Source organism: Poeciliopsis prolifica, unplaced genomic scaffold (assembly GCF_027474105.1).
Source record: "Poeciliopsis prolifica strain line A6 unplaced genomic scaffold, Auburn_PproV2 SCAFFOLD149, whole genome shotgun sequence".
Lineage (NCBI taxonomy): Eukaryota > Metazoa > Chordata > Actinopteri > Cyprinodontiformes > Poeciliidae > Poeciliopsis > Poeciliopsis prolifica.
This window is the reverse complement of record NW_026562524.1, coordinates 194841-220599: the sequence shown is the minus strand read 5'-3', so window position 1 is coordinate 220599 and position 25759 is coordinate 194841. Positions and strand designations below refer to the sequence as shown.

General features: G+C 39.7%; 3 protein-coding genes across 7 annotated transcripts; 1 reads left to right on the top strand and 2 right to left on the bottom strand.

Moving 5' to 3' along the window:
• Positions 1-414: 414 nt before the first annotated feature.
• LOC129355878 (myelin-oligodendrocyte glycoprotein-like) lies at positions 415-7427 on the bottom strand. Its single transcript, XM_055025499.1, has 5 exons — positions 7314-7427; positions 7068-7172; positions 6085-6414; positions 2793-2894; positions 415-572 (listed from the first exon to the last, which is right to left on the bottom strand). The coding sequence occupies exons 2-5, from the start codon at positions 7150-7152 to the stop codon at positions 415-417; spliced, it is 675 nt and encodes a 224-aa protein (XP_054881474.1). The 5' UTR covers positions 7153-7172; positions 7314-7427.
• Positions 7428-12257: 4830 nt separating this feature from the next.
• Positions 12258-16417, bottom strand: LOC129355863 (keratin, type I cytoskeletal 10-like). Of its 5 annotated transcripts, none has more exons than XM_055025480.1 (5): positions 16316-16417; positions 15721-15891; positions 14036-14335; positions 13742-13981; positions 12258-12434 (listed from the first exon to the last, which is right to left on the bottom strand). In XM_055025480.1, exons 2-5 carry the CDS (start codon positions 15833-15835, stop codon positions 12340-12342), a joined length of 750 nt encoding a protein of 249 aa, XP_054881455.1. In that variant the 5' UTR covers positions 15836-15891; positions 16316-16417; the 3' UTR covers positions 12258-12339. The 5 variants fall into 5 exon arrangements, with proteins under 5 accessions (XP_054881455.1, XP_054881456.1, XP_054881451.1 ...); XM_055025481.1 differs by having other exon boundaries at positions 13742-13966; XM_055025476.1 differs by having other exon boundaries at positions 13742-14335.
• A 3010-nt stretch (positions 16418-19427) lies between these two features.
• On the top strand, positions 19428-20686 carry LOC129355865 (Fc receptor-like protein 5; the record flags this gene model as incomplete). Its single annotated transcript, XM_055025484.1, has 4 exons — positions 19428-19557; positions 19930-19965; positions 20091-20351; positions 20457-20686. Coding segments are annotated over exons 1-4 (558 nt in total), but the record flags the coding sequence as incomplete, so codon positions are not given.
• Between the last annotated feature and the right edge of the window lie 5073 nt (positions 20687-25759).

The following is a 25759-nucleotide window of genomic DNA, read 5'->3' as shown; positions in this document are numbered from 1 at the left end:
CTAACCCACAGCCTGTAAACTAACCCACAGCCTGTAAACTAACCCACAGCACGTAAACTAACCCACAGCACGTAAACTAACCCACAGCATGTAAACTAACCCACAACACATAAACTAACCCACAGCACATAAACTAACCCACAGCATGTAAACTAACCCACAGCCTGTAAACTAACCCATAGAATGTAAACTAACCCACAGCATGTTAACTAACCCACAGCATGTTAACTAACCCACAGCACATAAACTAACCCACAGCCTGTAAACTAACCCACAGCATGTAAACAGCGTGTAAACTAACCCACACCACATTAGTTCTAGTGGTGTTCTGTTGTTGGACTTCTGGGCTCGTCACGGATTGTCCATAACGAACACCATGTTCAGGCCTAAGGGTGTCCATATGTGTACTTGGCACTAGGACAGCCTAGGCTGCAGTTTGATGATCGATTTTGTCATTGTTTCATCGGATCTGCGGCCATATGTCTTGGACACTCGGGTGAAGAGATGTACTGAGTTGTCCACCAACCTGGTGGTGAATTGGCTACGGTGGTGGGGGAAGTTGCAGGTCAGACCTGGCAGGACCAAACATATTGTGAGCATCTGCTGGAAACGTCTACAGAATCCCCTGTGAGACGGGGCTTTAACTCCCATCTCCGGCAGAGCTTCGAACACATTCTGTGGTGGGGGACATTGAGTCTGAGTGGACCATGTACCATGCCTGCATTCTCGAGGCAGTTCACACAGATCGAAATGTTAGCAGTAAAGCATTAACTCATGTCAGCGCATCTCCATGGCAACAGCAGAAACAGGAAACTCCATCCTACTCACTTCCTGTCCTCTGAACGCAGAGTTCACAGGAAGATGGAGAAATGTTGACCTGAACTTCAGGCTCCTTCCGGTTTGTTGTTTCAAAGTTAAACTTCCTGGTTTGGAGGAAACATTCAGATTATTTAATTTGTCGTCTGCAGGGGGCGCCACTTCAGATTATCTGGTGGAAATATGACGTCACCTCCACATATCTCACTTCCTGGTTCATCTGTTCTTCTGAATGTAATCCTGTGCAGCAGCGCCACCTGCTGCTCGAACACCTGCAGCTTCTGCTTCACTACAGCAACTCTGACCTTTGACCTTTAACCTCCCATAAACACATTTCAGTCCATCGGTTAAAAACATTTGGATTAAAACTATTTCAGTTCATATCAGGTTTTATTTGCTGATCCATCAGACAATTTAATAAACTTCATATTTCTCAGCAACAAATTCTTCTGGAAAAATATTTGATTTATTTATTGTCACAAAAGCCACATTGACTTGATCATAATTGATGTTTTCAAGAAATAAAAAGGTTAAAAGGAGCAGCAGATCTTGGTTTTTCTGATCAATATCCAGGTTTATTGAAATAAACCATCAGAGCTGCTGCACAAACTAAAGAACAAGACAGAAAACATGCGACGCTCTTCCAACCGTAACGTCTGAAAACAAAGTTCAATCAACATCAACCATTTCAAAAACTGCACCGTATTTGATTAAAGCAAAAATCACAATTCCAATCGATCAATATTAAAAATATCCTAGTTGCAAAATAAACTTACCTTATGCCTCTGCCACTAATAACAAGATACATTTATTAATGTCTTTTTGTTCCAAGTTGCTGCTGCACAAAATAAACTGCAAAATAAAAGCATTAAATTCAAAAACTGGGAGTCGACTAACAAAATAAAAGCAACAAGCGTCAAAAAGAAACAAATATGATCTCAATCGGGTTATTTACTGTCTACAGGCTCCGTAGTTCAGATTAAAGTGATTTATGATTGGGCATAAATTAAACCTTAACATGATTTGAGTCTCTAATAAAATTAGGACTGTGTGTAAATCTAATGCTGACAATGTAAACAGGTATTTAAATTAACATTCTTGAAACAATTCAATGTTTTTTTTATAATTTTGACAGTAAATTTCTTTGAGACTCATAAAAACAAATTTAAATCAGAATTTCTATTCATCATCAAATCTTTATTTCAACCTTTATTATAAAATTTGACCTTTGGCCTCTGAAGTCCAGTTTATTTCTGCTCACTTTAAGATCTTCTATCAGAATAAAATAGTAATTTTATTTTAAAACAACTTTTGTCTCATAATTATAATCTGTTCTGCTGATAAAATTATGTCTTTATTTTATTAATATTCTCTTGTCTTTGGTAACTCAGAAAGGCTGAATAAAGTTTTTGAACTAAATTGCCCTTAAAAATATTATTGATCTCATTCTCGTTTATCATGTGATCAATTGATTAATGGCTGATGTAGTTTTTTTTTTCTGAATTAAAACAAAAGTTTGTTAATAAATGTGAATGAATCAGTTCATCTGTTGCTAGAGTTTAACGAAATGATTAAATAGATTATTTACATAAATTGAGTCAAAAAGCTGTGTATCAGTGTTTAGATTGGATATTTTAAACTAATTAAAAAGTTAAACTTTCCACCAAACATGAGATTTAAATAAAACCAGCAGAATAAATTTGATTTTAGTTTCAAAACATAAAGTTTCTTTGCTTTGAAGCCACTGAAATATTGAAGATAGTTTAATGAGTCCAGAAATGTTTATGATGTTAATCCTCCGAGTTCATCTTCACGTCATCATCACCATCACCTCCATCATCTCCATCACCTTCATCATCTTCATCTTCATCACCTTCATCGTCTTCATCCTCCTCCTGGACCCTCGGGGCTGCAGGACAGACAGGGTGAGCAGGGCCAGGCCAGTGGCATTATGGGTAATGTAGTTCCAGACTCACCTGGAGTGATGTGGTGTTTAAACCTATACACCAGGACAACAGCAGCAGTCAGAAACACACTGAGCAGAACCGCCAGAACGATGACCCAGGCAGGAAACGGCTCTGTGGAACACAGGCGGACCAGTCAAAGTAACACAGTCAGGAGAAACAACAACATGGACCAGTCAAAGTAACAGTCAGGAGAAACTTCAAACATGGACCAGTCAAAGTAAGAACCAGGAGAAACTACAAACATGGACCAGTCAAAGTAACAGTCAGGAGAAACTACAAACATGGACCAGTCAAAGTAACACGGTCAGAAGAAACTATAAACATGGACCAGTCAAAGTAACAGTCAGGAGAAACTTCAAACATGGACCAGTCAAAGTAACAGTCAGAGAAACTACAAACATGGACCAGTCAAAGTAACAGCCAGGAGAAACTACAAACATGGACCAGTCAAAGTAACAGTCAGGAGAAACTACAAACATGGACCAGTCAAAGTAACACAGTCAGGAGAAACTATAAACATGGACCAGTCAAAGTAACAGTCAGGAGAAACTTCAAACATGGACCAGTCAAAGTAACAGTCAGGAGAAACTACAAACATGGACCAGTCAAAGTAACACAGCCAGGAGAAACTACAAACATGGACCAGTCAAAGTAACAGTCAGGAGAAACTACAAACATGGACCAGTCAAAGTAAGAACCAGGAGAAACTACAAACATGGACCAGTCAAAGTAAGAACCAGGAGAAACTACAAACATGGACCAGTCAAAGTAACACAGCCAGGAGAAACTACAAACATGGACCAGTCAAAGTAACAGTCAGGAGAAACTTCAAACATGGACCAGTCAAAGTAAGAACCAGGAGAAACTACAAACATGGACCAGTCAAAGTAAGAACCAGGAGAAACTACAAACATGGACCAGTCAAAGTAAGAACCAGGAGAAACTACAAACATGGACAGTCAAAGTAACAGCCAGGAGAAACTACAAACATGGACCAGTCAAAGTAACAGCCAGGAGAAACTACAAACATGGACCAGTCAAAGTAACAGCCAGGAGAAACTACAAACATGGACCAGTCAAAGTAACAGCCAGGAGAAACTACAAACATGGACCAGTCAAAGTAACAGTCAGGAGAAACTTCAAACATGGACCAGTCAAAGTAAGAACCAGGAGAAACTACAAACATGGACCAGTCAAAGTAAGAACCAGGAGAAACTACAAACATGGACCAGTCAAAGTAAGAACCAGGAGAAACTACAAACATGGACCAGTCAAAGTAAGAACCAGGAGAAACTACAAACATGGACCAGTCAAAGTAAGAACCAGGAGAAACTACAAACATGGACCAGTCAAAGTAACACAGCCAGGAGAAACTACAAACATGGACCAGTCAAAGTAACAGTCAGGAGAAACTACAAACATGGACCAGTCAAAGTAAGAACCAGGAGAAACTACAAACATGGACCAGTCAAAGTAAGGACCAGGAGAAACTACAAACATGGACCAGTCAAAGTAAGAACCAGGAGAAACTACAAACATGGACCAGTCAAAGTAAGGACCAGGAGAAACTACAAACATGGACCAGTCAAAGTAAGAACCAGGAGAAACTACAAACATGGACCAGTCAAAGTAACAGCCAGGAGAAACTACAAACATGGACCAGTCAAAGTAAGAACCAGGAGAAATTACAAACATGGACCAGTCAAAGTAAGAACCAGGAGAAACTACAAACATGGACCAGTCAAAGTAAGAACCAGGAGAAACTACAAACATGGACCAGTCAAAGTAACAGTCAGGAGAAACTACAAACATGGACCAGTCAAAGTAACAGTCAGGAGAAACTACAAACATGGACCAGTCAAAGTAACAGCCAGGAGAAAACTACAAACATGGACCAGTCAAAGTAAGAACCAGGAGAAACTACAAACATGGACCAGTCAAAGTAAGAACCAGGAGAAACTACAAACATGGACCAGTCAAAGTAACAGCCAGGAGAAACTACAAACATGGACCAGTCAAAGTAAGAACCAGGAGAAACTACAAACATGGACCAGTCAAAGTAAGAACCAGGAGAAACTAAACATGGACCAGTCAAAGTAACATCATCAAACTACCATCTGGTTTACTGAACATGTTAGTATAGATCATTTTCATCACATTGTTTTATAAAATAAAAGTCACTGGCAGATTATAGAACTTTTATTTTGAGCTGTTTTAGAAACTCTTTAAATCCCATTCAGCTGCTGCTGGCCAAACCCACAACTCAACGTTTAAACTTTGAACAAGTAAAAATGGCGGCGAACAGAAGCGTAACGGTACAACGTGGCATCCAGTGGCGCCTCATCAGCCAATAGGGAAGCAGCAGAACTTTGTGTCCTGAGCCGTGTTGTGTAATGTTATTCTCTCATCAAAAACATACCTGGCATGAATGTCTGAGAAACTACTTTAATCTCCAACCACTGCCTAAACTCTTACTCTCAGAGCTGCAGCCTCCAGTCACATTTCCCCACTCAGCTCCTGCAGACTAGCGGCAGCAGCAATTAGAAACACCTGGAAAAGCTGAGCTACGGCTGAGCTCATCTTATGAAGTACATTCGGTGAAATCCAGTCTGAAGCTTCACAGATCACAGTGATATTACATGGAGAAATACTTTTTTCACCATGTCGAGCTTTAGAACCCATCAGCAGCTAATAATACACAATAAAACCAAAGTAAGCTAGCTCACCATGGTGTCACTGAGCCGCTCATGAGCTAACCCTGAATCAAACAAGCAATGGAAACATTTTACCAAACTGTCAGAATTAGACTAGCAAAGATTTGATGCCAATCCAAACTGTGGAGGAAGGAAAGTTTTAATCATCTTGTTAAGGAGCAACAATATCAAACATCCTCCTAAAACAGAAATATTTTTCCAACACAGACATGAATGAAGAACACCATAAAAATGTTTCAGCAGTACTGTCATCTGTGAATCACGATGCATCAAACACAGACTTCTGATGAGGTGGGATGGTGGGCGGAGCCTCACCTGAGTCTGACTCTGCTGTGTGAACAGTAACAGAGCAGCAAGAGCAGCCACTGTCCTGACATCAGACTGGACAGAACGCTGCGTCCAGCTGAAAAGAGCTTCTGCAGGCACCTCAAAAAACCACAGGGGCACAACGGCTAACGGTGCTAATGTTAGCATTAGATGGATAGCGGTGCTGAACTTAGCGTAGCAACAGATAGCAGTGCTAACTATAGCATAACAACATGTAGTGATGCTAATGTTAGCAACCTGCTACGTGCAGGTTGACTCACCTATTACTTCCAGATAGACCTTCCTCCTGAGTTCCTCCCCGTGGGCCATCTGAATGACTCGACACTCAAATTGTCCCGCATCGCTGGCCTGAACTTTCTTCAGAATCATAGACACGTCTCCGTCCTTCATGTTGGAGTCCAACAGTTCCACCCGGCCCTTAAAAGATGGATGCTGCTGATCTTCATCTATCATCCCGTTTTTGAACAGGAGCACAAATTTTGGCCCCAGCCTGGGTCTGCTCCACTGTACGACCAGGATGGGGTTATTGTCAGGGTCACTGCAGGGCAGAGTGACGTCCTCTCCAGTTGTAGCTTTGATGTTGGTCTGTTCTGATGGAAACACAGAGAGGTCAAAGGTCACAGTTGGTCTCTATTCTTCCAGCTTTCAATGTGAGTCAAAGAAAGGACCCGATCTCTGCACTCGTATGTATTCATACGAAACTGGGACTAAACTTGTTTGTCTTATGACTAACATTTCCTATTTTCTAATAGGAAATGTGCTGAGTATTTTCCTATTTAGAAGGATCTGTTATAATAGCTTTAAATAACAGCAAGAAACCGTTTTTCTTTCAGTTCCTGGATGTGTATACTATAACTCACTTTATTTCTGTTATTGATGGTGAGCTTTTCTGCTGCAATTACCTGAAGAGTATTTTTGAGGTGTTTTAGTCTTAGTCCTAATTTAGTCATTGAATGTTTTTAGTCTAGATTATCTACACAGATAATTCTTCACATTATGTAAATGAGCCAAAATGCCTTGTTGATGTTTGTTCTTGATTTTCTCGTGGCCACTTTCATGATAGCAATATGACAAACACACACTGAGAAAGAATAACCTAAAACCAGAGAATAAAAACGGTCTCCAACACCTTTGTAGTGGGGATGTTTTTTAAAAAAGCCACTCTCAACATGGCGGATATAAACGTTAGTGATTCCAACCGACTAGTTTGCTGGAGAAGAATCTGTGTGTAACTGACTCTGACCTGCAGCAGTGACAAACTCCCAGAAGACAAACTGCCAGAAAACCACAGACAGCAGGAACAGAGACGCAGGTAGAGAGGAAGCCATTTTCTGGTTGGTCTCTCCGTCTGAAATTTACATTCATGCGACGTTTCTGAGAGGAAAACATTTGAAAGAAACATAAAAAACTTAAGCTTAACTGAAAACACTACAGTCAGTTATAATAGACTAGGATAGATAAAATTAGCCGAGAAAAAGTTTTAACTCACGGCGCGATGCGACACCGCCCTGCAGAGGCGGGAAAACGTGGCGGTGGAGCTAGCTTAGCGCTTCTTCTTGTGTTGATGTTTTGAAGACGGTTAACACAGAACGTTAGGTGCACACTACCGCCACCAACTCCAACTGGTGCATGTTGGATACTGCAGCGTTGCTTAAAATAATCTTATCTTTTCAGAAATAATACTAATGAGCTATAGCTAATTATTACAGTAATAGATTTTTCTGACAATTGTTTTATTTACTTACTATTATTACTCTTGTTATTCATTTTTATTTGTATTCTTCTTTTATCTTTCACTTTTCATTATCTTATTCTATTCCAATAGAAAGAAATTTGACTTTGACACTGATTGGATATAGAAATTTGTATATTTTATGCATCATGAAAAATACATAAATTCAAACAAAGAAAAAATAAGCAAACGAATCTTTATTGTCTAAAATAGAATAACATCATTCATTCAGTGAACGTTTGATCAAACAGCATCTGCAGCTAAAACATTTACTTTTAGCATCAACAACATGAAAAGCTCAGACATTTCTGCTTGATTTAACATCAGTACAGCTCAGGGCTGATCTGGTGATTATTTGATTAATGGATTAATAATTGGGTACAAAAGGTTCTTGATGGGAGATTTGTCTATTTCCAGCTGAAGCTGAAACTGTCACTTCAGAAGTTAGAAACAGATTTACAGACTGTAACGTTTGGGTTGTTTCAGGGAGGAGGAGGCGGCAGAAACTCAGCCTCACTGGTACTGGGAATTCCACAGATTTGTCCTTTAATAAACGCTCTTCACCAACCTGAACGGCTGCTATATCATCAATCGTGAAAATGAGTCCAACAACCCATAGCGTTACGAAACATTAGGGAGCCAACATGTCCGTCTCAGTCCATGAAACCATCTGTTTCTCCCGCGCTCTCTACTGAGAAGCAGCGGCGCATCAATGACATCATTAGCAATACTAGAGTATCTTAAAGAGTCACTACCCAGTTATGACTGTTACATATTCCCCACCGGTCAACAAAGGCTGCCCTCAGCCGAACACAGCAAAGGCACAACTTAACAAGCCTCCATACATGATGAGCTGCTCAAAGTAAACAGGAAATATGCAGCACAATAGTGAAAAACTGGCATTTATGACAGTTTCCAACAAAGGGAATGTTGGGAAATACTGTAAAACAAAAAGAAACTGAGGGCATTCAGGACAATTAGAATAGAATAGCATTTATTGTCATTGAACAGGATTCAACAAAATTTCTATTGCAACTCCCGTGCAAAAAGTCAAAATATACAATATTAAATAAACAAACACACAGTAATAATAATATATACAACTAAAATTAACTAAAGGCACTCAACCACACCAAAGAAGAAGCAGCAGGTCCAATTATGGTAAAGTGCAGATGATGTGACAAATGAAATTCCCATTTTGTATTATTTTGAGAATGTCAGATCTATTAGCATAATATGTGAGAAACATTTAGACATGACCCGTATAAAACTTAAGCAACAGTCACATAACACCAATAAACACAGAGAAACATAAAATGGAAATAAGGTCACTTCAGGTCAAACCTGGAAGTGAGAAAAGGGTTGGTCCACCTATTGCTTTTTACCTGAAAGCAATAACAAAAGTTAATGCAATCAAAACCATCAATCATTATGAATGATGTGTATCAGCTATTTATTTATTTTTTTACATTGTGTGTAAATTGTGATAGTTTGTTAAGCGTATGCACTGACTAATGGCACTTTTTAAAATTTTGTTGTTCCTGTTACAATGACAATAAAGACTTTTATCTTATCTTGCCTGACCAGTCAGTAGTGACCCTTGCAACACGTCTTGGTCTAAAGTTATATGAAACACCAACAGCCCTAAACCCTAAAACCCACAAATATAGGGCTTTGATGGCTAAGAAACATGATAATGTTACAAATATCTGTTCAAGTTTCCTCTTCTGTCACATTTCAGTGCGTTTCCTCATCAATGTGCGAGTTTAGAGCGATGCGCTCCAGTCACAGGGGATGTGACACTCAGCATGACATCTGACCTCCAGGACCGACTTTGGGCTCCACTATGTTACAGTATGTCAACTTTCTTATTGACAGCAAAGTGAAAATAATTCTAACAAAGTAAATTATTTTATTTCATTACATAAGCTGCATTAATACATTAAAATTTCAGATTGAGATATTAAAATATGCAAAAATGAAAGAATAAAACACATTTATTTACTGTACTGGGAACAGGGCCACAGGCAGGGCTTCATTCTGCTGGTCATACTGGGAGAACTCCAGTGACTCAGACATCCTGGTACACAGGCTAAAGCCAGGGATAAAAGAGAAATTATCCCAAAGTGTAACAGAAAATACATGTATTTTTTCTTCACATTCAGAAAGACATTTTCAGCATGTTGGGTCTCTGACCCCACAGTGGAGCATCTTTACATCATAGCTGAACACCGGGTTGTGAAGCTGAGCTGTGAAACAGACTGAAGACCAGCAGCTCCAGCTCTGATCCTCACATCCTCACAAGATCCCCGGCTCTTCAATGCACTTCCTCTCTAACTGCGGTTTCTCATCAGCTCTCACTAGGAAACAGGATGAAAACGTTTGCTGCGCTGACAATCAGCGGCTACTTCAGGCCAATTTAGCTACAAAGGACATATTTCATATTTGCAAAGTCAGGTAATTCTGCTCTTTCATTCTCACCTGTGAAAGGTGAATCCAGTTTGTGTAGTAAAGTGGTTGAAACATGTCCACAGTACATGACTAGAGAAGGACCTGCTGCAGCGAACAGGAAGGGGGAGGGACTACTGTCAGTCTCAGACCTTATTTGGAAATGGGACCATTGCACCCCAGAAGTGAAGGGGGCGCTGTTTCCTATATTATCCGCAGCTTCCTGTTTTCATTTTCCTTTGAAATCTGTGATATATCTTCACCTTAGGAAAGATTTTCTCTCTCAGCATATATTTGAACTTCTCTATTTTATTTACTTCAGCTCATAGTTTTTAACAGATTCTGTAGCTTTCTGTGAACTTATAAATCTGCTCCTTTGTCGCATCTTTTCGGCCGATACTGCCTCTAGTCTTTATTATTTACTATTAATTTCAGCATTATTGGCACCGAAAAAAATAAATTATCTTATAAAACATCTTTTTTTTATATTTTCTTAAGGAAGTAGAGCTAATTAAATGAGATAATCAAAACCTGAAAGTGATTCCAGTTTCACTTGCTGGCTTGAAACTGTGGCAAATTTTAAATTCCTGGTGTCGTTCCTGGACAGTCAGCAAAACTTTGCTGAAAACACTGACTGTATCTTTAAGAGCTGTTCTCAGAGACTCCATCTTTTAATCTTAGGGTCACCCAACTAGAGGTTGTTGAGTGAAAATGTTTAAACTTAACATTCTAACCTGACCTCAAGCTAAAACAACATTTTAACTCAAGTTTTAACTTTTCATCTCCTCAGCTGGTTTGGTCACATGAGCTGCAGATTAACAGATAATCTTTTAAGAAAACTATCAATAATATAACAGCAGGTAAAAGGTGGTGAAATCAAAAACAACTCTGTCTCAGCTGTTTGCTGAAAGATGATGGAAGATGCAGGAACATTTTAGCAGAGAGCATCCATCCTCTTTCTTCATCAGTTTGACCCTCTGAGCTCATGAAGCCGTTACTGTTTTCCTCTGGTAACTATTAAAAATCATTTATTGACACTGCAATAATTATTCTTAACCAAACTAAATGATAACATTTACTTGTAGAGTGCTGAGTGTCTTACTCTATTAATTGTTGATAATGTGATTCTATAAATTTGATTTATTGTTTTAGTCAAAAGTAAAATCACCACATTGATAAAACTAAATGTTGGATCTTATTTTTTCCTATATATTAGACTCTACCAACAAAAAGTCTCTCAGAATAACATAGATGGCACCGTAAAGACAAGAATGTGACTTTTTTTCATTAGGACAGTGTTCATAGCGGTGTGTATGCTGTCCAGCTCTGCTCTCTCTCGTTCCCAAACACTCGCTCTTTCAGGCTGAATACAGAAGCGATTCAATGGAAATAACACAGGACGGCTCCTTTACCTTCGTCTTTAGGCTGAAGAAACTGATCCGGAGTGAAGTGAAGGCTGCAAACTTTGTTGTGCGGCGTTACCTTCAACTGGTACCTTCAACTGGTAGCAACGAATATTTCCAAGCCACCGTATAATTAATTGAGGATCGCTTGGAAATCCATGAAAACTTAAACAAAGTACATAGTATTGTTGTATTTGTGCCTTAAGTATGACTTTGTCTTTTATAGCAGTCATAGTAAGTGAAAGCGGAAAAAAGAGCCGCATTTGGGCATGCAGCTGTGACGTCAGCGCGGCAGGTGCAAAGAGCCCATTAGTCAAAAACTGTAAGATGTTTAAGTAAATAAAAGAGAGAAGTTCAAATACAAGCCGAGAGTGGAAATCCTTACTAAAAGTGAAAATATATCAGATATCAAAAGAAAATATAAACGGGAGACATGGATAATATAGGAAATAGCGCCCCCTACACTTCCGGAGTGCAATGGTCCCATTTCCATATGTGGTCTGAGTCTGAAAGTAGTTCGTTCCCTTCCTGTTAGCTGCAGCTAGCATGACTAAGGGAGCTCTGAACGCTCTACTGCCACATACAAGATGGCGGCAAACTTATTTTCTGACCAGTCAGATGTATTCAGCTACAAAACCACGACATTTACCTCATGTCCAAATAAAATCTGTTATTTCTCTAATGGAATTTATTAACTCCTGTTATTTGTTTTCATTTAAACTAATTATATTAGCTCAGTTATATAATTAGTTTATATCAAAACTAATTATATAACTCAGTTATATATATATATGTACTCAGGTGTGCTGAAGCAATGAAAGCTCAAAGAGAATCTAGAGACGTAGAGGAATCTGCTGTGAGATTAAAGTTAACATTTAATATTTCAGAGCGTCAGCGCCCCCTGCAGGATGAACCTGTGCTGCTGCAGTGGCTCACTGCAGTCCAGCAATCAGAGCCAGCAGAGCCAGAAGGCCCACTGGCAGGACAGATTTGGGTCTAAGGCCGTCTCCTCCGTGGCTGGACCCACCTGCACAGAGGAGCCAGGAGACAGTCAATGTCAAATTTATTTATATAGTACTTTAAAACAGGTATAAAACTGCACCAAAGTGCTGCACAGGAACGACAGTAACACAAATAGATAAAAACAGAATATCAAAAAATTGCTTCAGTTAAAAGCCAACGAATAAAAATGAGTTTTGAGAAGCGATTTAAAATGATCCAGGCTGCTAGCAGATCTAATCTGAAAAGGCAAATTGTTCCATAAATTAGGAGCAACAACAGAAAAAGCCCGATCTCCTTTCCTTAGTCGGGTCCGAGGGCCTGGAAGTAAAAGCTGATTGTTTGATCTGAGGGTTCTGGACACAGACTGACATTTTAAAAGGTCCTGAAGATAAGGGGGAGCTAACCCATTTAAAACTTTATAAGTTAATAAAAGAATCTTAAAATCTATTCTATACATAACAGGCAGCCAGTGTAAATTGACCAGCGTAGGCCTTATATGGTCATGCTTCCTGGTTCCTGTAAGAAGCCGTGCCGCTGCATTCTGGATCATTTGAAGTCCATGAATCTGTGATTTAACCATGCCACTATATAAAGAATTACAATAATCCAGACGAGTGGTAATGAAGGACAGGTTTACATCCACACACTGGGAACGTTGATTTGTTGTGATCAAAGCACAGGGCTGACTCAGCTCTGAAACAGAGACTTCCTGCTCCATCCTCAGCTTCCTGTCCAGTTCTGTCACACAGAAATGACTTCCAAACACAAAATCAGCTCCCATCATATACAGCAGTAACCTTCCTGCCTTTTCACTCCTGTTTTGAATATTTACAGAATTTGACTGTAATGAGAAACTTGGAGAGAATATTTCAGGTTTAAAGGAATCATCAGTATCATCAGTCTGGTGGGCTGCCAGCTTTTATTGCCCGCCAGGCTGAGTTTTGTGTCAGTCTCCAGTAATGGAGACAGACGGATGAACGTTGAACTGGGCGCTGATGGCGCCACCTGCTGGCGTCGCGCTGTTGTCCCCACAGCATGATGCTGACTACGCTCCTGATTTCTGGCTGATTGCTTCATTAGGATTTAACTGAAGTGAAAAACTAGATTTATTTAATTAGTGTGAAACGATACCAGTATCAAGCACTGGTTCTGGTAAAGGCAGACCGATCCTCCTGACCCATACTAGTTTGGTCTTGTGGCGAGACACCCTCCACACCAGACCGGGGTGCTGATGCATAAACCAGTCACCTACTGCTGGTGGGCCACTGTGACCCTTGACCCCGGAGTTCAGCAGGAATAGAGAGGGAGGTTCTGATCCAGAAACAGACTGACCTTCCACTGTCAGGATAACAATGCTGATTGGGGCACTTTTCAGAACCCTTCCTCTTGCGCGGCTGCGTCCTCTGCCGCCTGACGCATCGAATGCTTCTGCACCTCCTGCTTCTGCACCTCCTGCTGCTGCACCTCCTGCTGCTGCACCTCCTGCTTCTGCACCTCCTGCTGCTGCACCTCCTGTTGCTGCACCTCCTGTTGCTGCACCTCCTGTTGCTGCACCTCCTGTTGCTGTACCTCCTCCTCCTGCACCTCCTGTTGCTGTACCTCCTCCTCCTGCACCTCCTCTTGTACCTCCTCCTGCTGCTGCTGTGCCTTCTCCCAGCTCAACTCGGCACTCATACTTTCCGGCGTCTCTGCTCACCACTTTCTTCAGCACCAAAGACAGGTCTCTTTTCTGTACGTCCAGCAGAGATGTGCGGCCCTTATAGGCAGCCAGCTGGTTGTCGTCCACCTTGTTGTTCTTGTAGAGAAGAACCGGCGCCGAGGTCTGGTCCGGTCTGCTCCACTCTGCCTGTACAATAGCTTTGTCCCCAGCAGTTTTACATGGCAGAGTGACATCTGCTCCAACTTTAGCTTTGACTGTGACCGGATCTGCAGGAGGGGAATAACACAGAGGTCAGAGGTCACACCTCAAAGCATCAAACTAATGATTCTGAAACTGGTGTGGCTGTTTTCATGTTTTTATGGATGTTGCAAACAATTATCTTATTAATCAAGTAATTAATAAAAAGTTTGATCAAGCAAATTATTGGTAATTGCTGCCATAACATCAGTATTAATATCGGATATCAACATCGGCCCAAACATTCATATTTGTTCTTCCCTAACAATTACTTTTCTGTTCAAAGACGGAGGTAGGATGCAGGAAATACGGCGGCCATCTTGGAGCGGTCGTCCTCCTTGGCAAAAAAAAAAAAAAAAAGCAGAACAAGCCTCAGCTCTGCCGGATACTTTTATTCTGATCTGTTGATGTGAGATCTCGGGGATAAAGTTACATAATTAAGATGAACATATTATAGTTTATATTTTACTGAACTGTATTTATGTCCACCTGCAAAATAACAGCTAATATCAGCTTTAATTCTTGGTGTAATGCCAGGGTTCAACCCAAACTATGAATGCTAACTGAGAGTCAGAGTATCTGACTGATTATATGTCACCAAATCAACAGGATTTGTTATTGATGAAGAGAGAAATAGGCAGTTATAGACTTTCTGGTAAGTAAATTTATTCCCGTATTATAGGAGTAACATGGCAATAAATTTCTGAGTGGAAAATATCTCCAAGAAACACCAAAAACCTGAAGTTTAACTGAGGAACAGATTATTTCAGTCAGCTACAATATATGCTATTACATATATCGCCAGGCTAATAATTTGCTATGCAAGAAAAAATGCATCCTCGTTAACTTGAATAAATAAAGAGTTAAGAGGGATTTCACCTTTCATAATGACTCTTGTTCTCTAAGCTACTGCAATAAGTTTCATATCAACAGGACAATAGACAGGAGATGCAAATATTATCAAGCTCAGAAATTAAATTGCATCTCCCTACATTAATAGACTAGAAGTTTAAGGATGATATAAAATGTTTTACATAACCAGCCTCTGTTTTTTTAGCTTGAAGCTATTATGGTGTTAAAAGAAAAATCTGTGGATTTCAAACAAGCTGCGGAAAACATTTTCATTAGACACTGAAAAACCGTATTTATGTCAATTAATCTGTAAAATTAACCCACCTTTTTAGGGCTTACAAGGTTAAGAAACGTGATAATGTTACAAATATCTTTAAAAGTTTCCTCTTCGGTCACATTTCAGTCCGTTTCCTCATCAATATGCGAGTTTAGAGCGACGCGCTCCAGTGACAGGGCACGTGATACTCAGCATGACACCTGTTCAAGATGGCGGCTCTACGTCACGTTAGCTACGTTAGGCAAGAGCGCTCCAAATGTTTCTATGGTAACAGCTGACTCTCACCTGCAGCAGCGACAAACTGCCAGAAAACCAGAGACAGCAGGAACAGAGAGGCAGGCAGAGAGGAAGAAGCCATTTCCTGGGTGCGTCGGTCTCTCCGTCCCAAATTTAGATTCATGCGACGTTTCTGAGTGGAAAATATTTCCAAGAAACACCAAAAAACCTGAAGTTTAACTGAAAACACAAGAATCTGTTAGAATTGCGGAGAAATTAGGATTAATCAAATAAACGACAGAGGCCTGCACAGGCGGGAAAACAGGTGGAGCTAGCTTAGCAGAGCTAGCTTAGCAGAACTAGCTTCTTCTATTTTTAGGTTTTATTTGCAGTTTAGCAGAAACACTTCAGCAGCGCTTTACCGTTTGTTTTATAACAGAAATACAACAGAAGGAAAAATACATTACTGACCAGAACCTTCATCTTAATTCTAAACTCATAACGTTTTTATAACTGAAATACAACAGAAGGAAATATACATTAACAGCCGATACGCAAATATTAAGGGTACACTGAAAGATTACATACACTGCTCTATATAATAGGAACCAAATAAAAAACAGCCACATATATTTCTCAGTCTTCCTAAAACACAAATACTTACAAAGACAAACGTTTTCCGAGCTATGAAATGTATAATTCAGACTCGACGTTCATGACCCGCTTACTTTCCCCTGACTGAATCACTGTTGACAAGGTTACTGGAGAAATCTACGTCAAAGATCGTTTGGTGCTAAGAACGCTCACTCGGTTATGTTTCTAAAAATACATCACGAGCTTCTACGTTTAATTATGTAATTATAAGACTTTCCAGAACATTGTGTTAGATCACATATTATAGACTTAATATGTAACATTATAATTACATTATTTATAGGTTTTGTGGGTCATTGATCTGAGGCATGAACCTCTAGGACTGGAAATTAGTCCCAATGTTATACCAATTTGGTCAAATATTGTAATATAATTTTAGTGGAAATGCACGACCTCTATAAGTTGGTAATGAAGTTCATAATTAGTTAATTGTATGACAAAATTAATTCTAAGAATTGGTAAAATATTTTGGGTTTGAAATGTAATAAGGGTGTGACATTATTATTAACCTTTAACTTATTGTATTTGTAGAAATATGACCGAGTGAGCGTTCTTAGGACCAAACTATCTTTGACATATTTTGTCCGGTAACCTTGTCAACAAGGAGAAAGTTAGCGACTCAACACTGAATGTACATTATGAGCTTTGTTAGGAAACTGTCTGGTTTTTAAGCATTTATGTTTTAGGAAGACATAAATGCTTCCATCAAACATAATCATATGTTGTATTTTCTTTATTTGATAAAATAGAGCAGTGAACACTCTTTGCTGTTATGACATTCCTCGCTCCTTTAAGTCATGCTGCCTTTACGTGCTGCTGGGTCATCTGAGTGATCGTTAATTTGATGCAGTATTTCCGCTGTTATTAAACCTTTTCTCTTTGTTCCACCTGTAAATGTTACTTTAAAACTTTTAAAACATGAAACAGCATTTCTTCCTCTGATCGCGTGTTCTTAGCCACTAGGTGGCGGCCTGGTGTCTGTAGAGAGTAGATGAAAAGAGTTGAGGACCCAGCAGGGTGAAAGGTCATCTGGTCCCCAGCAGCTGGCACATAAACACGAGGAGACGATAAACAGAGGAGGAATCCAGAGATCTACTGGGAGAACTGGAGCAACAGGAAACGGCAAATAAAATCCCAGAAACTAATTTTACAGATCACAACTCTCTGGGTTTTCCAGTTTCCTCTCAGAGAAACACACCGGCTGAGTTAAATCTGGAGTCTGTAACTTTTAGTTTTACATATTTGTTAAAACATTCACTGTTTAAGATGAAAAAAATAATCAAACAAAATAATCCCACACCATAAATAATGAAACATCACATACCTGCATTCAGATAGCAGAACATAGAAGCCAAAGCAGGTTTTTCTCATCCATGTGTTCAACAGAACCTGTTTGACCATGAACATTATTTTCAGCAAATGCATGAAGCATTTTAATTAGCAATGTTTTATTTTAGCAAAAGAGCAGCTAAATAGCTGCTAACACAGATTCATCACCGTTTAATAAAGTCTCTGTTGAACTCAGTATATTCGACAGGAAAGATAATAATTCACATTTTCATTTGCAACTGTTAAAATAATTTAACATTAGCACAATCGTACACAGGCTAATCTTTATGCATATTAAATATACCAGGAACATTTAGAGTAGACTTTACGTTAACATAAACTTAGATAAAAATCCAAACTAAAACAACTGGCGACTCTCAGAACTTATAAAATTTCTGAGGAGGGTTTTCAGACAGGGAGTCTGTCTGCTATCAGGACAATAAATTCTTTGGGTCAATAGTTCAGTGAGACATTAAAACTTTCAAAGTCTTCTCCAAAGTATAATCAAACATATTAAGATATTTCCTTAAGCATTAAACAACATGTTTTGAATGAGTTAGTTTTTAACCATACTATTTGCATGCATTTTATATTACTTAAATACAATAGAATTAGGAAACTACTTTCTTTTGAGGCAGAGAACGGTCCATCTGCACGCCATAAATCATGGCCTGGGCGAGAGGCTGGTACGAAAAGATGTGGGTGTTTTAGCAGGCCCCAGAGATAATAAAATTAACATTAAGACAGCCCCCACAAAGGGAAAAACACACCTTCTAATGCATATGTTTAAATTTTGGGAAATACAGTCTTATAAAAGTTTTGTTTTGCAACACAGAAGTCGAATTGCTTTCTGCCCGAGTCCGCGATTCCCAGAAAATGCATTTTCTGTTCTTTCTTTCTGTTCTTCCTTTCAACTCGTGCAGATATTTCTGTTTTGTCACTTTGTGGACTTTTGATAATCTGGGTGAGATGCTTATTGTAACATTCTGTATGCATTGAATTCTCTGAATAAAGCTCTAGATATCTGAAGTTTGATGTCGTATGATTGTTCTTTCTCCCTGCGCACGCTGAGGCTCAATAATCTGGGGAACACAGGAGAATTAACGAGCAAAATCAAGATATTCTTCCTCTTTTAATCTTTACACAACACATGAAATCTGAAAACAAATCATAATTTTGAAACAATAAGCAACTCGCTGTTTTGCAATGGATCTGTCGTCTTTTCACAATAAAAGCTGCCGGTGCTCAAATGATTTTCTGTCGCAATAGCTTCTCCCTTTCTAGAGTGAGATAACATCACACTGATGACAGAGAAACACTGACAGTTACAGGAAAACCGGTTGCTCTGCTAACTAGCTTAGCATTCCTGACAGGGTATGTTGGCTGCCCTGTCAGGACAGAGAGAGGGAGAGAAGGGTAGGAGCAGCAACACATAGAGGGTGATTGGCAGCACTAAGACCCGCCTCTAGGCTCTGATTGGTTGTTTCTAGGAGATCAATTGTTTCACAGATTATAATCTGTTACAAAGTGCAGCTTTAATGCGACGAGCTGAGAGTCCAGAATGTTTTCTCAGTGATGGATCCGTCTCTCACTAATGGCTGCTGGACATGAACCCTGCAAACACAGGCAGGTTTAAAGTTTCATGAAAACATTTATTATCCTGATGCATTGTGTTCATTTATTCTGTGCTAAAAAACAACATCTAGAAATAATTCACTAAGATTCATAATATTTTCTATTATTTAACCTTTGGAGCTTAATATCACTGAGTGTTCAGTAGAAACTACCTCAATGTTGCTTCTGCTGAAACCATAACGTGTCAAGGAAGAGGCGGAGTCTGTTTCTTCCTCTAACTCTCCTCCAGTCAAACGGTCCAGTCAAAGTCTGCAGCCATGAGGGAAGCAGCTGCTCAGCGTCTGATCTGTAAGTACAGAAATAATGTTTAATAACTGATATGGAGATGAGGAGAAAGAAAAAAAGTTGATCTGAAGGTTCTGAAAATTCAAACTAAGAATATTAAAGTCAGTTTGATTTATATTGCATATAAATATGGTTCAATAAAAAGCTTGATGATGTCATTACAAACGCAGAATGGCAGCAGAAAAACCATAAAATAAGTTTATGAAGCAAAAAGGACAGAAAATGAAATATTAAAGAAAAAAAACAAGAAATTTTAGAAATACTATAAATGTTAACTTTATAAATTAATCAAATTTATGTAGAGAATCTGATGTTGGTTAATACTTTATGCTGAAAGGTTTATTATAAAATAACAAAACTTTTATTTCATTACAGTACTGATCTCACTGCTGTTCTGGACATCAAGTCAAGGTCTGAAATATTTCACTAATAAAAATATTTGAAACATCTGAAAATCTTTCTGGATCAATTCTCTGAAAAATAATAAAGAATAACTGGTGGAATAACAGATGCATTCTTTATCTCTCCCATCCCAGTCCTCCCAGTTCATCTGACTGTGAGTCCCAGCAGATCCCAGTTCTTTGAAGGAGAATCAGTGACTCTGATCTGTGAGGATGAAAACAGATCAGCTGGATGGACAGTGAGGAGAAACACCAGCAGAGAGACCAGGAAGCCATGTGGAGATGGATGGGGGAAGTTAAATAGATCTACTTGTACCATGACCAGCCTCCTCCCAGAGGACACTGGTCTGTACTGGTGTGAGTCTGGATCCTCCAGCAGCAGCAGCAGCAGCAGCAGCAGCTGCAGCAGCAGCAGCTGCAGCATCCAGCTCTCTGTCTCTGGTAAGATCAGACTGTGGAGTTAGTGTTGCTGTGTGGAAATGGATGAAATGCTGTAGTTTGTCTCTGTGTTGAAAGGATCAGTGATCCTGCAGAGTCCTGTCCTCCCTGTGATGGAGGGAGATAACGTCACTCTGAGCTGCAGAGCAAGGAATCCAACCCACAACCTCCCAGCTGCTTTCTATAAAGATGGCTCCTTCATTGGTGATGGATCAGCAGGCAGCATGACCCTCCTCCATGTTTCCAGCTCTGATGAAGGCCTCTATAAATGTAGCATCAGCGGTTCTGGAGAGTCTCCATCCAGCAGGGTCTCTGTCAAAGGTCAGAGGTCATCCTCTAACAGTGAATCTCATTGATCATGTCTGAGAATCCACAATCTGGTCATATATTTAACCAAAGCTCTTTATTCTAGGGAGACCTCCAACCTCTCCACCTTCCTCCTCCTCTTCCTCAGGTCAGCAGCTTCTCCTTCATCTCTGAGTCTTGATGTTTACAGCAGACGGTTATTTAGCAGCTTCTTCTTTCCAGACCAACCCAGCAGCATCTCTGGTTCTACAGACCCACCTGGTTCTGGTTCTGCCTCCGTCTCTCTCCCAGTGCTGCTTCCCACCGTATCTCTCTGTGTTCTGGTTTTCCTGTTTTTACTGGTTGAACTGGTCGTATATTTGTACAGCAAACCAAAGGTAAAACAAACTTCTTGGTTAAATCTCCTGATTTCGTTCGTTGAAACTTTTCAGATGTTTTTAAAAACTTCCTGGTAACTTTGTATTTATTTCAGGTAACAAAGGAGGAAGAGGAGATGATGACATCACTGACAGAAATACCAGGATGTTCCAGAGTAAACAGAGGAAAACCAAACCAGGAACAGGAAACGGTGATTCTGTTCATGTGTTTCTGTAATAATTTCAGATTGATCAGCAAATGTTTCCTAGTGATGATTTTCTGGCCTCCATCTTAGATTCTGTTCATGTTATTAAGTAATAATTCATTCAAAACTCAAATGGGGATTATTTTACATACATTCATAATCTGTATACATAAACAGCATCAGGTTTGATCTCCTCTCAGCAGCTAATAACCACATAATGTATCAAATATCTTTATGTCGACATGTTTAAACCGATCAGCTTCTGGTCTCCATCAGCCTGAAGTCTCATTTCATCACAGGAACAGAAACTATCAGTTTCTAAAATTATGACCAGAATCAATAAGCAGAAACCAGGCGACGCCTGCAGGAAGCAGAACTTCTGATCGGTTCTGAGAAATAAGACAGGAAGTTGAGATTAAAGTTTCCTGTCTGACCCTGAACCGCCATGATGTGCAGATTTAACAGATTCATCTGAAAACAATTATATTCATGTTAAAAAAACATACAAAGCTTGAGGTGACAACTAGAATGAAGCTGACTTCACAGGAACATGTCATGCTGCAGAGCGACGATGCAAACCACAGACCACTTCTGCTTCTGCTATCACAGCTTCTGGGACTTTGACTGGACCGTTTGGGTCTGAAAGACTCCAAATAAGGAGAGAAAAACGTCTGGTGATAAAAATAATTCCTGTTGATGTGGTGGGCGGGTTGCAGGCGGGTTGCAGGCGGGTTGCAGGCCGCCTGTGTTCACTGGTTACTGGTGGAAATGTGGTGCCGACCGCCATGTTTTCCTCCAGGGCGGTTCTAACCGATTCAGAACCTTCAGCGCCCCCTGCTGCTGAGTAGAGGTAGTGTGGTCGCTTTTAGAGCGTCTGAAGTGAAGCTAAATATATATTTAATCTCTGTGATATTGGAAATAATCAGATATTGGCCCAAGTTTTCACATTGGTGAGAAGAAGCAGCAGCTTAGTGACTGAACTGATCAGACCGATCAGAAATCAATGAGTTTAGACGGCTATTCTGGTTTGATAGAAAGGCCTTTAATAGACCATTGCAATGATGAAGTGATTAGAGAAACGACTGATAAAGAAACAAACGTATTTTAATTAAACTACTAATAAACTCAACATTATCTCTGTTGTTCTTCACTGGACAAGCAGCCAGAAAACATCCAGTTAATCCAGAGACAGCAACTTAGAGAATCAGATTAATGTAACATTGATACCTGATGGAAGAACCCAGATTACTCAGAGATAATCCAGATTACCCACAGAGAATCCAGATTACCTGGAGAATCCAGATTACCCAGATAATCCAGATTAACCAGAGAGAATTAAGATTAACCAGAGAGAATCCAGATTATCCAGAGAGAACATCCAGACAGGAACATCTGATCAGATCCATAATCCTGTGATATTTATGTAATAATTAAATTTCTACTGACAGGAAGCTTTAGCAATGAGTCACTTTATAGTTCAACATCTATTAGCAGCAGTTAGCCTCAAGCTAGTCAGTTAGCATTAGCCATGCTAGCAGCAGTCAGCCTCAGGCTAGTCAGTTAGCATTAGCCACGCTAGCAGCAGTGGTGCTAAGAGGCTAGCTTAGCTGCAGCTAAATGATTCAGTAACCTGATGTTTTCTTCTTCTGCAGCTCTGAGGCGGCGCTGCTTCACTACTGTTCTGTACGCCACCATGACAGAAGAAGAAGAAAAACTTTGATGCTGAAACTCTGGAAACTGAAAATGTTGCTGATGTGAAACTGGATCCACTGACAACAGGAAGAAAACATCAGTTCTGTTCCTCACATAGTTTCTTTTAGACACTGGAAAGTTGTTCATTCAGAAGAATCTGATTTATGATTCTGACAATAAATGAATGCAGGAGAAAAACATCGACTCCAGATGGAGACAAATGTTCATCTGAATGTTTTAGTTTCTTCCCTCATGAATGGATTTAATGTTTCATTCTCACTTCAGTCTCATGTTTTTATTTGATTTTAAATGTCTGAACTGTTAAAACCTCAGGAGCTTCAGCCTGTTAACCAGTTTAACCAGTTAACCAGTTTAACCAGTTTAACAAGTTAAACCAGTTTAACCAGTTTAACCAGTGTAACCTGCGGTTCTGCAGCTTGTTGCTAACAAACATGATGTTCTGACTGTCTGTGGCTAAAAACATTAAAGAGATCAACTTTATGCTTTCAATGCTTTTATGTACAAATGCTTAGAAATAAATCTAATAATGTAATAAACTTCAGTTAATGTTAAATTCAGTGTTTGTGCATTTATTAAATTACACCCTCACTGGGTGGGGACTTATATATATATATATAATATATATTATATATATATATATATATATATATATATATATATATATATATATATATATATATATATATATATATACAGGTGGTTCTTATCCTCTGAGCTCGGGTCCTCTACCAGAGGCCTGGGAGCTTGAGGGTCCTGCAGTATTTTGGCTGTGCCAAGGACTGCTGCACATTTCTGGACTGAGATGTCTGATGTTGTTCCTGGGATCTGTTGTAGCCACTGCTCCAGTTTGGGGGTTACTGCCCCGAGGTCTTAATGGTATCTCTGGCACCTCAACCTCCGTTCCCTGTTGTCTGAGACATTCACTGAGCACATTGTCTGTTGAGGCTTTGTCCCTGATGTATTAATGGATCTTAGTTGTTTCGTCCTGGACAGTGGTTCTCACACTCACTAGTCCTCTGCCTCCTTCCTTGCGGCTCGTGTACAGTCTCAGGGTGCTGGATTTGGGATGGAACCCTCCATGCATTGTTAGTAGCTTTCTGGTCTTAATATCTGTGGCTTTTATCTCCTCCTTTGGCCAGCTAATTATTCCAGCAGGGTATCTGATTACTGGCAGGGCATAGCTGTTTATCGCACTGATTTTGTTCTTGCCATTGAGCTGGCTTCTCAGGACTTGCCTTATTCGTTGGAGGTATTTAGCTGTGGCTCCTTTCCTTGTGGCCTCATCGAGGTTGCCATTTGCTTGTGGTATACCTAGGTACTTGTAACTGTCCTCTATGTCTGCTATTGTTCCTTGTGGGAGTGAGACTCCTTCTGTGCGGATGACCTTCCCCCTCTTTGTGATCAGCCGACCACACTTCTCTAGTCCGAATGACATCCCAATGTCAGTGCTGTAGATCCTGGTGGTGTGGATCAGTGAGTCGATGTCTCGCTCACTCTTGGCATACAGCTTGATGTCATCCATGTAGAGTAGGTGACTGATATTGGCCCCATTTTTGAGTCTGTATCCGTAGCCAGTCTTGTTGATAACTTGGCTGAGGGGGTTCAGGATTAGTGGGACTCACCCTTCAGTTAACCATTCAGGGTGAGTCCCACTTTGTACCAGCTGGTTCATTTGGCCTGCCAGTCGCTCATGGAGAGCAGTGAGTTTCTTTAGATAGTAGGCATGTATCATATCAGGCCCTGGTGCTGTCCTGCGGGGCATTGTCCTGCGGGGCGTTTTCCTGCGGGGCATTATCACCCTGAAACCCAAAACCTTTGATATTTTGGAGCATCAGTTTCTTTTCAAAGTTTTACACTTGTTTGGATTTGGGCCAAACTTCTGTAGAATAATAAAGTCTTTATAACGGTAGCAGAAGAAATCTGAAAACAAATCATAATTTTGAAACAATAAGTTACTCGCTGTTTTACAATGGATGTCGTCTTTTCAAAATAAAAGCTGCCGGTGCTCAAATGATTTTCTGTCGGAATAGCTTCTCCCTGTCCAGAGTGAGATAACATCACACAGAGCCACATGGTGCGTCTCCACATTTCTCCATTAACAGTAAAACAGGGCTGCAATATTTCTCCCTTTCTTTTCATCTTGGCTGTTGAAGTGACGAGTATTTTCATGAAAAACTCAAATATACCTAAATTGAAAGTTTTAAGTGACCAAATTATAATTAGTCAATTAGCTGATGACACCACAATGTTTTGAAGACCAAACCCCTAAAGCACTTGAGTTAATTAATATTTTCTCCAAAGCATCAGGATTAACCTTAAATCTGCAGAAGTGTGAACTGATGGCGATTCATGACTCTGATCTGACGGAAGCTTATAATATTCCCATTAAATCTTCAGTTAAATATCTTGGAATTTTAATAACTAAAGACGTTAAACTCAGTGAAACTGTTAATGTAGGGAATAAAATACAGTTAAATCGATGTCTCCAGAGATCTGACCCTGTTGGGAGAACCCGTTTCTCCAAAATGGAGTCGCTGTCTCGGTGCATTTACCCAGATTATTCTATGGCCATACCTCACAAATATATTAAAGCCATAAATCAGCTGAACTTTAATTTCATCTGGAAAAATCGAGTTCACTACTTAAAGAAAGCAAATATGGTCAAAGATTTTAAAGATGGAGGTTTACAAGCTATTGACTTTGAATGTTGAAATGTGGAGTTAAAGGTAAACTTGGCTGAAATCTTTTCTAATGAATGAAAACATGTCTGGTTTTGTCTCCCCAG

Bases quoted from the DNA above. Each gene is read 5' to 3' on its own strand.
- LOC129355878 (XM_055025499.1), bottom strand. From the start codon at position 7,152: ATGGCTTCCTCTCTACCTGCGTCTCTGTTCCTGCTGTCTGTGGTTTTC. The intron at 6,415-7,067 runs GTCAGAGTCAGT...TGTTTCCATCAG, and splicing joins GGAGTTTGTCACTGCTGCAG to AACAGACCAACATCAAAGCT. The intron at 573-2,792 runs GTGAGTCTGGAA...TGGTCCTGCCAG, and splicing joins TAAACACCACATCACTCCAG to GTCTGACCTGCAACTTCCCC.
- LOC129355863 (XM_055025476.1), bottom strand. From the start codon at position 15,835: ATGAATCTAAATTTGGGACGGAGAGACCGACGCACCCAGGAAATGGCT. The intron at 14,336-15,720 runs GTGAGAGTCAGC...CCCCTCCTGCAG, and splicing joins GCAGTTTGTCGCTGCTGCAG to ATCCGGTCACAGTCAAAGCT. The intron at 12,435-13,741 runs GTCAGTCTGTTT...TCCTCTGTGCAG, and splicing joins TGTTATCCTGACAGTGGAAG to GTGGGTCCAGCCACGGAGGA.